This window comes from Anastrepha ludens, chromosome X (assembly GCF_028408465.1).
Source record: "Anastrepha ludens isolate Willacy chromosome X, idAnaLude1.1, whole genome shotgun sequence".
In the NCBI taxonomy this organism is placed as follows: domain Eukaryota; kingdom Metazoa; phylum Arthropoda; class Insecta; order Diptera; family Tephritidae; genus Anastrepha; species Anastrepha ludens.
This window is the reverse complement of record NC_071503.1, coordinates 84,022,816-84,036,573: the sequence shown is the minus strand read 5'-3', so window position 1 is coordinate 84,036,573 and position 13,758 is coordinate 84,022,816. Positions and strand designations below refer to the sequence as shown.

Sequence of the window (13,758 nt, the reverse complement as noted above, 5' to 3'; positions counted from 1 at the left end):
CAGATTTTTAGAAGCCAGGGAAAATTAAGCTCATTCATACATGCATACATACATACATACAACCCGATCTAATAAAAGCGTGTTAATGTTAAAAATAAGGTGAATTTTAAAATTTCGCCTGCTACGTACATTCGACTTTCGATTATTATTTGTTTTATGTTGGTACACTCGTCCCGAATATATGTTTACGGTTTTAGCAATACATCAGGTCAGTCCATAAGCCCGATCTAATAAAAGCGTTTTAATGTTAAAAATAAGGTGAATTTTAAAATTTCGCTTGCTACGTACATTCGACTTTCGATTATTATTTGTTTAGAGTTGGTACACTCGTCCCGAATATATGTTTACGGTTTTAGCAATACATCAGGTCAGTCCATAAGTTCGTGCGTTTTTTAAAGGTGGTTTTAAAATTAATAAAAACGATGTTTAAAGTATTTGTTAATCAATAATATATTTTCCTTCATTATTTACAATGTCTTTCCAACGTTTAGGCAGATTTTTAATTCCATGCTCAAAAAATTGTTTGTCCTTGGAGCTTCGATACGAGGGGTGCCTTTTATATGTCGGGATTTGGCAACCCTGGTGTTGCAATCTGGCAACTGACAGCTGTATCGCAAAGTTTGACATTTTTTGGCTTTTACGTACTCAGAACGTTTTGAAATACCAGCGCTATTTGTGTTGTTTACAGTAACTTAAAAGATTAATCTCGGTCCAAAAATGGAATTAAATCGTGAACATTTTCGTGCGATTATTTATTACAACTTTCGACGTGGATTAACTCAGCAACATTGCATGGATGAACTTAATTCATTTTTTGGCGATGAAGCTCCATCAAGGACCAGTGTTTATCGATGGTATGGCGAATTCAATCGTGGTCGTAGTTCACTCCAAGACGAATTTCGTGAAGGTCGTCCAAAATCAGTTGTTGTTCCGAAAACCATTGATGCTGTGCGCGAACTGATATTGCAAGATCGTCATGTGACCTATCGTGAGATTGAGACAATCTGAGGCATTAGTGGGACCAGCACACATTCAATATTGCATAAACATTTGACTGTCAAAAAAATTTGTTCGCGTTGGATCCCACAATTTGTCAATCGCTCAAAAGAAGGCTCGTGTCGATTGGTCGAAGGAAATGCTCAAAAAATACGATCGCGGGGCTTCGAAACACGTCTATGACATCGTGACAGGTGATGAATCATGGATTTACGCGTATGAGCCCGAAAGTAAACAACAGTCGACTGTATGGGTGTTTCAAGATGAGCCATTCCAACAAAAGTTGGGCGCACTAAGCACTTCCAAGCAAATGGTCGCCTGTTTTTTCGGAAATACTGGACATGTCGCAACCGTACCACTAGAACAACGCAGAACAGTAAATTCTGAGTGGTACACAACCATTTGTTTGCCAGTTGTCTTCCAAGAAATTAGGAAAACCAATCGCCAAAGACGGATCACTCTTCACCAGGACAATGCGAGCTCTCACACACCGGCTCAAACAACTGCATTTTTGAGCACCCAAAACATCGAATTTATGGGTCATCCGCCGTATAGTCCTGACTTGGCACCGAATGACTTCTTTTTATTCCCGTACCTAAAAAACAAACTGAGAGGTCAACGTTTTTGGACACCTGAAGAAGCGGTTGCGGCATTCAGAATGCATGTTTTGGAGGTACCTCATTCACAGTGCCAAAAGTGCTTCGACAATTGGTTCAAACGTATGCAAAAGTGTATAGATCTTCATGGAGAATATTTTTAAAAACAATAAAGTGATTTTCGATGATTAAAATTTGTTTTTGTTCTCTAATCCCGACATATAAAAGGCACCCCTCGTATAATTAATATTTAGTCGCAGTCACCGTCAAGCATGCGCCGCGATCGGTCACAAACGCTGTTCGATTGATTATTCTGATTCACATTCGTACATACAGTGGGGTGCACAAATGAGTACATGTTTGTACTCCGTACACTTCCAAGTGCATAACAGTAACAACAATAAAGCAATTCGAAAAATTGTTTTTTATTTAATTTTTTATTCAATTCTTAGTAAAATAAATAATAACACAAAACAAAAGGAGCAAATTCTAGGAAATAAGCGAATAAAACAAAAACAGCTTCTATGTACTCAATTTTGCACCTTTCACCAATTGTACGGATGGAGTATGTTTTTAGTATTTTGTCCATAAACCTTTATTACTTATGACATTTTTCATACGGTTTGGCATAGGGTATATTCAGAAACGCATTATAAATGCACAGTAATTGCAGCGCTAGCAGCACTGCCAATGTGACAAGTGTTGCAATTGATAGATTGGCAGTATTAAAATTTTTCCTGCAAATAATGCGCGACGTTTGATACAAAAATGGCGTTTTGGAACGCGATGCATTTGCAGTACTGCCATATTTGCATTTCTGAACGCATTGCCAACACTGCAAAAGTACGTTGCGCATTATAATGCGTTATTGAATATACCCATACTTCCTACTAAATTTTGTGTAATTTCAGCCGGAACAGTTTGCCATTCGTGCAGTACACGCCGCCACAATTCGTCTGTATTGGCTGGGGCTCTTTGATATTGTCCTAACCGTCTTTTCTCGATTGACCACAAGTTCTCAATCGGATTGAGGTCAGGACTTTGAGCGGGCCACTGCATTACCTCGAAATTATGCCCACCTAGCCATTCTTTCACAATAATGGACGTATGTTTGGGGTCGCCATCCTGTTGAAATATTACTTCTTCTTCAGGATAAGCGGCTATGTCAACAAAATGGGGAAGATGAGTCTTTAGAATATGCAAATATTCCTCCTTCATTATTCCGTCAATTTTTTGCAATGGCCCAACTTGCCACCACGTGAAACAGCCCCATACCATGACGTTTCCGCCACCGTGTTTCACCGTTTCTTTAATATGGTGTCTTTGTATGGTTTCTCCGGGACGGCGCCAGCAATAGTGCTTACCATCGGACTGAAACCGATTAAATTTTGATTCATCTGACCAGATTACCCGCTTCCAGTCATCTTCAGTCCAATTTTGGTGTTCCCTGGCGAATTTCAACCGCGCCTTAACATTTCGTTCCGACAGTGCAGGTTTTGGTTTTTTTTTACCGCTGAGATATAGCCGATGTTATGAAGGGCTCTTGCTGCAGTCCATCGGCTAACGGGTTTATTTATAGCTATAGCCGTGTCCTTTGGGGTTAAACATTTGTCCTTTTTCAATTGTGACATCATGACACGTGCATCCGAATCCGTTAAAAGTTTTCGGCGACCTCTAACTTGTGCTTTAGTGACCACCCCTCTCCTTTTCTGGACTCTTATAACCACTGATTGGCTTATGTTCAGCTGCTTGGCTATTATTCGCGTCGCGGAACCAGCATTTGTCATGGATATAACACTGTCCTCAATTTGTCGGTCGCGATAATTTCTCCATGACTTTAATTACGTATTAAATTGTTTCACTAACTTCCTCTATTTTATTAAATTTAAATGTGCCGCGTTCACAGTTTGCTTTAAACTAAGTAATCTTAAAATTTTCGAGAAAAAAACCAACGGTAAACAAATTTTTTCGCTGATATTATTGAGAGAATTGAGATCTTGCAGGTGCAAAATTGAGTACATAGAAGTTGTTCTTGTTTTATTCGCTCATTTCCTAGAATTTGTTCCTTTTTGTTTTGTTTTATTATTTATTTTACTAAGAATTGAATAAAAAAATTTTGCGAATTGCTTTATTGTTGCTACTGTTATGCACTTGGAAGTGTACGAGCATCATATTCAACCCGTCACTATGTCTTTGGCAATACGGTAAAATCAACTCAACCAACCACCATAGAAAAAAAACTCACGTCAAACATTTCAATAAGTAATACAAATTATCTAAACCAAAAGAATGCGACAAACCATAACTCAACAGAAAAAACAAAAGTAACACAAACAATCACCAACAATAATTTAATACTAAAAACTACTAAAGGCAACAACTATTCTTCGCACAATGAAAAAACCAGATCATCAGCAGATTTGATAAACGGTACAATGCGTACTCACTCTGCCAACAACACCAAAAGCGATACTTTAATCGACAACACAATGAAAATAGAAACTTTTCCACAACAACAAGCAGCCATCGATATCACCAATGTAAATACAATGGATATTGAAACTTTCAAAACACAACAGCCAACAACAGCTCAATTCTCCGGAGCCTCAATGCTATCATTCAGCAACAGTACAAACTCCACTCCCACGCAACCATTCTCCATCGAAGAATACTTAAAAACAAAATACCCAAATTATACAACCAACAAATAACATTCATTCCTACATTTATATTTTTAAGCCCAAACTATTGTAGTAATATACATTTAAAAACTTAAGGAGATATATAATACTATACCTAACATTCATACTTAAAAGTCGTCACTTACGCTCTTCATTTTTTCTTGATTTCTCTTTAATTATTATTATTATTATTTTTTCTATTTTTTTCATTTTGTTTTTCTTTTCTTATGTCGTTCTTAATTGCACAGTGGAACATAAAAGGTTATTTTAATAACTACAATGAACTAGGCCTATTAATTAAAGACACAAATCCTAATATAATATGTCTACAAGAAACCCACATTTCGTATCACACTAAACAGGTAGTAACTCACAAAAGCTATGTGGGTCATTTCTTTAATTCTAATACCACATCCAAACAAGGGATAACCATACTCGTGAAATGAAATAACCCACACCGGGAAATTTTTCAGAATAGTATCCCACAATCCATAGCCATAGAATTCAGCACATCACCTCTTTCTACAATAAACACCTACATACCGCCCAGCCAATCATTTTCCGAAAATGACATTTTCACACTTTTATCACGTTCCCAAAGTCCACGTATCCTTCTCGGGGACTTCAATGCTTGGAGCCTTTTTTGGAGCTCACCAAAATCAAATGCTCGCGGCACCATCATCAAAAATGTTGCTATAACAAAAAATCTCATTATTTTGAACAACGGGTCGCCAACGCACTTTTCCTTACACAATTCATTCACATACATTGATCTTACACTAGTGGAGGCACAGTTAAGCCCCAGGTGTGATTGGTTCACTCTAAAAAACTTATATGGCAGTGATCACTATCCTATTCTCTGCGCAAGACTAACCACATGTGACCTTAATAAATCTCCCAAATTTAAAACGGATGCCGCGGACTGGTATCGATATCAACTTTTGTGTGAAAAAATGTCTCTGATTGTAGCTCAACCAACGTTCATCAATTCGCAGCAAAAATCACTAAAGCCATTAAATCAGCAGCCAATGAAGCTATGCCTCAGAGCAATATTTCCCAGTTAAAAAACTGTTCTGCATGGTGGAACCAAGACCTTAACAATCTTCGAACCAGTAAACAATCACTTTGGCAAATCTACAAATCTTTGCCTTCCAACCGTATTCTAATTGCCTATAAGAAAGCTAACGCCCTCTTTAACCCTTAACTGGTATCGTAAATTTGACTAACGAAACTAGTATCGTGGGGGCCGCGCGGCGCCCTATTAAAATTAGATTCTAGGATACAAATGTCTACAATTTTTTTAAAGAATTATTTTGATAGGACAAATAACAAGCTTGTTTTATGAAATTAATAAGTTTTTATTCATATACTTCTTTTAACTTATTTACTACAAGAGATCACAAAATTTGGACAATTTTTTGGTATTTTTTTCCTACCACTATAAAAATAAAAAAAAAATATTATTTCGAAAGTCTTTAGCTAACATATGTATGCTTTCTTATTTCTTATAAAATCAACTTTGAAAAAATAAACTAAAACATAAGTATTTCAACGTATTAGAAAAAAATCAAGACAAAATTATAAACCGAAGAGTTTAGGAACATTATAAGTGGACTAATTTCAGTCTTGACAACTATCACACAGTACTTTTGTGCTACTGTGCAATTTGCAAATGAAATGCTTGCAATTATTGCATTTTGTAACAAATTTCCCGTCTTTTTTTCTATCACATAAGTAACAGCGCCCTCTTTTTAGATCATTTGGGCTCGAGGTGGCAACTTCAGGCGTGGAGTTAGTCACAGATGTTGCAGTTATATTATAAGATGCTACTAAACGATCAATCTTTTCTCGCAGTTCTCGTGGGTACATTGAATACTCAGCTTTCCGATTTATGACATGTTCTTTTATTAATTCCATCCCAGCTGATTTTATGTAGTTCTTCCTTTTCATTTGTTTTTTCAGTATTTGAACTTTTCCATAACACATAGCCGTTCGCACAAGCAATATTTAGCATTCCAGCAAACACTACACTTGGCCAACGTCGTGTTCTGCGAGCTACAGAGTAATTAGCGCACTTTTGGTCTAAAGCATCAACTCCACCTTTTGTCGAATTGTAAAACTCTATTATTTCAGGTTTTCCAGATCTTTCATTGACAGTTTGGTCGTGGTGCATTGAAGAAATCATTATTACACTCTGATTCTTTTTCGGTACAAAAGAAGCTAGTGTTTTGCTCGCCGTAAATCCAAAGATAGTTGTTCCAGGTTGACGTTGTTTATTTGGTTGAAATTTCACGTTTATTTTTTCTCAATGTCCCAACATAAGTCAAATTCTTTTCCAGCAATGTATCTACCAGCTCCACAGAAGAAAACCAATTATCTGCTGTTATATTTCTGTTTGATCCAAAAATTGGAGTAGCTAACTGTAGTACGGATTGTGTATTTATGGATTCTTGACACCTGGTACGATCATGCTGTTTCCCAGTATATATGAAAGCATTATATAAATAGTGAGTCTTAGCATCACATAGGCATAATATTTTGATGCCATATTTAGCTGGCTTTGATTTCATGTAAACCCGGAACAAACATCGGCCTCGAAATGGACATAACATTTCGTCAATGGTTATATGTCCCGAACAACTGTAATTCTTCTGACAATTTTCTATAAATCTGTCAAGAAATCAATGCCGCCCGATTTACAGTCTTTCGTTCCTCCCTTGATGCAATATCATCAAACCGTAGATTTGCCAAAATGAACCAAAATCTTTTCAATGCCATGGTTGTTCTAAAAATTTCGCGACCAGTTCCGTCTGTGGCCCACAAAGATTCTACATCTTCATGTCCAGATTTGAATACTCCGGCCAGTAACATAAGACCTATAAAAGCTTTCATCTCCGTTTCAGAAACATGATTTGTCCAAAACGCCACTGTGGAATACTTTTCTGAACTCTCTGTAATCTTTTCGTTTGTATAGTTAGTTATAATTTGTATAATATTACCATCTATAAGTAGTTCAAATGATTCTTTGGTAGTCATCTCATTTTTTGACGCTGCTGGACCAATCAATCCAGGTCTTTGTCTAACGATGTTATGTTGACGAGTTCGTGAAGCTGCTGGTGGATTTTTAGACCATTTGTATTTATTTTTTCCATAGTAACTGCTCTGACTCGGTCTTGCAACAGGTTCATCTTCACTCTTTGAAGAACTTGCTTCAAGTTCTGGACCCAGATCCTCACTGCTATCTGAGTCTTGTGTTGGCGGCTCCTCACAATCGCTAATTCCATCATTGTCACTGATTTGTTCTTCTAGATGGCCACCGAGTACTGATTCGGAGTCAGAATCCTCGTTCAGAATTTCTTCTATAGTTCTATTACTCAAAGGTCTCGCCATTTTAGCAAAATAACTGTAAAACAAACAAATAAGTTAAATAAAATATTTACTAAAAACTTACGGAACTGGTATAGTGGGGTCCGCACGGACCCCGCAACGTACGTAGCTCCGCTCTGGTAAAAGCTTCAGCGCCGAACGTCCGACACCCGCCGCGTGTCGCGACGTAATGAGATTACTCAAAATGGCAGCCGCGTACTATGCGTAGTTTTTAAGAAATTCAAAAAAATAAAATGCGTGGGGTCTGCGCGGCCCCCACGATACCGGTTAAGGGTTAAAAAACGTGTCAAAGAAGCCAAACGAGCATAAATAACAACTTTCACTAAAGAAATTAACCCGTCTTCAACACCAAAAAAAAATTTGGTCCTCTATCAAAGCTCTTACGGGTATCCCTTCAGCACCTATCAGTTCCATAGAACTCTCAACCGGATTAATAACCAATTCCCTAGACATTGCTAACAAATTCGCTAAAACTTTGTCAGAATATTCAAGTGACTTCAATTTCCCTTCAGAATATCTTAATAAAAAAATAATAATTCTGCAATAGTCGCACCTTCCGAGACAGCTATCAAGCAATGCCCTTGCACTGGAAACTGATTTTAGCCATATTGAACTAGAAACTTCACTCCAGCATGCAAGAGGGAAAACTCCAGGCAGATACCTGCAAAAGCACTCTTCTATCACTCTACAACGACATGTTTAAAACTGGTAACTACCTCTCACACTTGGCTGTCTGCCTAAAAATCACCTCGATAGCTACAGACCCATATCACTTCTCTCTTGCTTAGGAAAAACCTTTGAAAAAATGATAGCAAAACGGCTTATGTGGTTCATAACAAAAAAAACGGGTTTGTGAGTCCTAATCAAGTTGCCTTTGAAAAACACCACAGCACCTTGGAAGGTCTTATTCCTCTGCAACACAACATAGCAGATGCTCTGTCATCAACACACCACGTAACATTACTGTCGACAGATTTTGAAAAGACCTTTGACCGCATTGGAGTCCATGTTGTTCTTGAACAACTTGCAGCGTGGCATATTGGCCCAAAAATTTACCAGTTGGTAAAGTCGTTTTTAACGAATCGTACATTTCAAATCAAAATCAATGGTGCACCTTCCTCAATGCACCGCCTTGAAAACGGTATACCCCAAGGCTCTCCCCTCTCAGCGCTTTCGAGGAAATAAATAAAATTGCTTCCGAACAAAAAAGTTTGGTCTTCCGGATATATGCTGACGATGCTTTCTTTTGGACACAAGTCAAAAACATCAATAAAGTACAATCAATATTCGAAAAGGGGCTTGACGATATTCGCTCCTGGAGCAAACATTCGGGAGCAATTTTATCATACAGCAAATGCAAGACACTCCGAGGGTATTTCTGCCATGAAAACGCTCCTCATAAACATATCTGCCGTTCGGAGTCGGCTTGAAACTGTAGGTCCCTCCATTTGTAGAACAGTATCAAGACGCCCGCCACAAATAGGAGGAGGAGCTCGGCCAAACACCCAAAAAGGGTGTACGCGCCAATTATATATATATATATCTATATATATAAAAATTAAGCCGAAAAAAAGTGTGCATTTCTCCGGGGTAATCTCAGCAACGCGTGTAAGGAAAACAATGAACGTTTCACACATTGTTGGTGTTGCTTTGGCAAAGGTTTCTGTGAAGTTTGGTTGAAATCCGATAACGCGTGTGTGTGCGGTGCGTCGGTTAAGTGAGTGTGTTTTTGCTATTTGCCGCACGTATTTTTTGTACCGCACATAGCATTCATTAGAATTGAATACATTTTGGTCGTGTGTCTGGGCCGATTATTATGAAATTTGGTATATATATATATTTTTCCACGGTGAATGTTAGTATAATATGCCTTTTGATTCCACTCGCCACCAGGTGGCGCTGCCGAAGGCCAAAACGAGGACCCGGGTAACCCTGGGATGTGTTTTTACATTATGGGTATCAAATCAAAGCTACTGATGAGTGCTTTAATACAGGGTATTTTTAGATCTCTGAGTGACCAGGGTCTCGAGATATAGCCGAAAAGGTGGACCAAGGTACCCTTGGATGTGTTTGTACAATATGGGTATCAGATGGAAGCTGTTGATGAAAGCTTTTAAGTGAAGTAATTTTTACTGCCCGTTTCCGGGATAAAGAAAGGAGATGGAGCTGGAGATGGAAGAGGAAAAGGAATAGCTACAGGAAGAGGAAGAGGATGAGAAAGAGAAAGAGGAAGACCACTTATTATTAAAAATTAAAAAAAAATTCTAAAAAAATTTTAAAATGTTACATATACGCTTATTATATAAACGTTAATCTGAAGTCAGTTATAGTGAAAAATTCATTGTATCATTGCCGGCGTGATTGGTGATCGTTTCCTTAATTTTTTGCAGAAAGGTTATGCTAATATGAGATATTACCTACATATATCATTCATATATTCACGTATTACCTGTGTACTCACAAATATACGGTTGAAGCAAAAATTTATGTCAGTTTTTTTACTTCGCCTGGAAAAGTTTATATAAATTTAAGAAGAGTAAATAGAACTTATTTTATATCAGACTTCACGCAAAAAGTCATTTGCACCTGCACACATAGCTGGGTTAAAGCGGGGGGGAATAGAACAGTTCTCTTCTCCTTCTCCGCTTTTTCGCATACGTAATTGTATGGGATGAGTGCACGATGGCACATAAAATGTTTAGTGCTGCTGGCAGGTGATTTTAGACAAACACTGCCTGTTATTCCTCGAGCAACTGTAGCAGATGAATTGGCTGCATGTTTGAAATCATCATATTTGTGGAGACATGTTCAAACACTCAAACTAACTACAAATGTACGTGATCCATCAGCTGCTGAATTTTCACTGCAATTATTGGATATTGGAAATGGCAAAGTTCCTGTCGATAATTTAACTGGCTTAATAACTTTACAACCAAACTTTTGTCAAATAAGTCAAACGAAAGAACAGTTAATTCAAAGTAAATATTTTCCCAAATTTGCCTCAAGATTACAAAAATCATGATTGGCTTGGTGAACGAGCCATCATGGCTGGCAAAAATAAAGATGTGAATGAAATTAATGCGGCTATTTTGGCTAACATACCAAGTCCAGAACAAACATATCGATCCGTTGACACTATTACAAATCAGGATGATATTGTAAATTATCCCACTGAATTTTTGAATTCCCTTGATTTACCTGGATTACCGCCACACATTCTAAACTTGAAAATAGGACCACCGATTATTATGTTGAGAAACATAAATCAACCACGACTATGTAATGGCACTCGATTAACAGTTAAGAGATTGATGAATAACGTCATTGAAGCAACAATTTTGAATGGAAAATACTCTGGTGAAGACGTTTTAATACCGCGAATACCAATGATACCATCGGATATGTCGTTTGAATTCAAACGTCTTCAATTTCCTGTTCGCCTTGCATTCGCGATTACTATTAATAAGTCACAAGGCCAATCTTTATCAATTAGTGGTATTGATTTAGAATACCCATGTTTTTCTCATGGCCAACTTTATGTTTCATGCTTAAGAGTTGGTAAGCCATCGGTATTGTTCACTTATTCAACAACGCATGGAAAAACGGAGAATATTGTATACCAAAGAGCATTACAATAAAAAAAAGTAATAAAGTAAATCACATCAAACGTTTTTTAATTGCTACTACTATTTAAAACTTCTTTCATTACTATTCATGCGCGAGAATTTTTATAAAATACACACAGTATTTTTCGGCTTAATTTAATTAATTAATCTAGATTTTTTTAAAGACTACCAGCGGAACGGGCGGGTTTTCGCTAGTATATATATAAATGCAAGACACTGCATATCTGCTGGGAGAAACGATGTCCACAAATACAAATTAATCATCAAAATACAAATATAGCTGAGGCTAATGCGCCGTAGATACTTTCTGTTGTATTCGACAACAAATACACTTTTAGAGATCATTGTCTGTACCTCAGGAATAGTCTTACTACCCGGCTTAACATCATCAAATACCTCTCATCTAAGCACCTTCATATCCACACAAACACCCTCATTAGCATAACTAGAGCTTTATTAGTATCAAAAATAGACTATGGACTGCCTATTTATGACGATTGCGCAATTTCGAACCCAAAATTACTACACAAGCCTTACCATACCGCAGTTGGTAGAAGCCTTATCGGCGTTCCAACATCTCCTACTAAGTGCATACTTTCCGAGGATGACCTACCCTCTATCCCTGATAGATACGGAAGTCTCAACTTTAGGCTAACCTCGAAGCTTTTGACCACCACCAATAGACTTCTTCTTAATACCTTGACTGCTTCCAAACACAAGCGAACATACAAGATAAAGTCCGCTATACGAGAGTGCATTTCATCACTGTATAACCTGAGAACTCAAACCCCAAAAACATTGCTTAATTGTGTCAACAGGCCCCCTGGACCTTATCTCCCACCGCAATAAACTCTGACCGCCACAATTTCTATAAAAATAACTCTAGCTCCGAACTATTCAAACAACTCTTCGGCAAACTAGGCAACAGAGAAGAGTTCGCTAGTACAACTCACATATTTACAGAAGTTTCTAAATCCGGCAATAGCACAACTTTCGCTGTAGTACACAACAATGGTGCCCTGATAACAAGGGGTTTGTTACCAAGTTATAGCTCAATATTTTCATCCGAAGCAACCGATATTCTTAATGCAGTAGACTTTGCGTCAAAATCGAAAGATAAATTCGCCATATCTACTATTAGCTTTTCGGTAATACAAGGGCTATCCAACATTTACGGTAGTAGTCAAATTCTCTCCCAAATACGGGACTACTTAATAAAAGATGGAAACAAAATTCGTATCGTCTGGATACCAAGTCACAAAGGCATTTTGGGAAATGAATCGGCAGATCTAGCGGCCAAATACATGCACGAATCCCCAGTCTTTCTATTTACTCCGCTTGTCTCTAAAGACCTTCAAGTTTACATAAACAGTTATCTCCTTCGACAAAAATATGCATATTTGTATATGTATATTTGCGAATTTGACTTAGTGCAGGTGGGACTGAAACATTATGTGCTCCAGAAGTTTGACAGAACTCTAGGGTACGACATCTGTTTTTTATTATAAATTATATCTTATATACATAGGTATATATATAATATATATAAATCAAATATAAAAGTAGAATATAACCTTAAATTTTTTTCTAACCTGAAAATAGTTAACTAAAGTATTTATGTTTGTAAAATATTAAAAACTAAGGAGATAAGAACTCGAATTAACTCGGAATAGAACAGTTCTCTTCTCCTTCTCCGCTTTTTCGCATACGTAATTGTATGGGATGAGTGCACGATGGCACATAAAATGTTTAGTGCTGCTGGCAGGTGATTTTAGACAAACACTGCCTGTTATTCCTCGAGCAACTGTAGCAGATGAATTGGCTGCATGTTTGAAATCATCATATTTGTGGAGACATGTTCAAACACTCAAACTAACTACAAATGTACGTGATCCATCAGCTGCTGAATTTTCACTGCAATTATTGGATATTGGAAATGGCAAAGTTCCTGTCGATAATTTAACTGGCTTAATAACTTTACAACCAAACTTTTGTCAAATAAGTCAAACGAAAGAACAGTTAATTCAAAGTATTTTCCCAAATGGTGAACGAGCCATCATGGCTGGCAAAAATAAAGATGTGAATGAAATTAATGCGGCTATTTTGGCTAACATACCAAGTCCAGAACAAACATATCGATCCGTTGACACTGTTACAAATCAGGATGATATTGTAAATTATCCCACTGAATTTTTGAATTCCCTTGATTTACCTGGATTACCGCCACACATTCTAAACTTGAAAATAGGACCACCGATTATTATGTTGAGAAACATAAATCAACCACGACTATGTAATGGCACTCGATTAACAGTTAAGAGATTGATGAATAACGTCATTGAAGCAACAATTTTGAATGGAAAATACTCTGGTGAAGACGTTTTAATACCGCGAATACCAATGATACCATCGGATATGTCGTTTGAATTCAAACGTCTTCAATTTCCTGTTCGCCTTGCATTCGCGATTACT

The 13,758-nt window shown here is 37.3% G+C and overlaps 1 protein-coding gene across 4 annotated transcripts in view; it reads right to left on the bottom strand.

Annotated features, from left to right (window-relative positions):
* LOC128870469 (plexin-B) overlaps positions 1–13,758 on the bottom strand; it is a 197,162-nt gene that overhangs the window by 89,290 nt on the left and 94,114 nt on the right. The window contains exon 11 of one of the 4 annotated variants that reach the window (XM_054113143.1): positions 5,872–7,676. The exons of the other annotated variants lie outside the window; for them this stretch is intronic. Within the exon in view, the coding sequence (XP_053969118.1) occupies positions 7,665–7,676 (12 nt within the window). The 3' untranslated portion in view covers positions 5,872–7,664. Of the gene's footprint in view, positions 1–5,871; positions 7,677–13,758 lie in introns of those variants that run through there. 4 annotated transcript variants of the gene reach the window in all.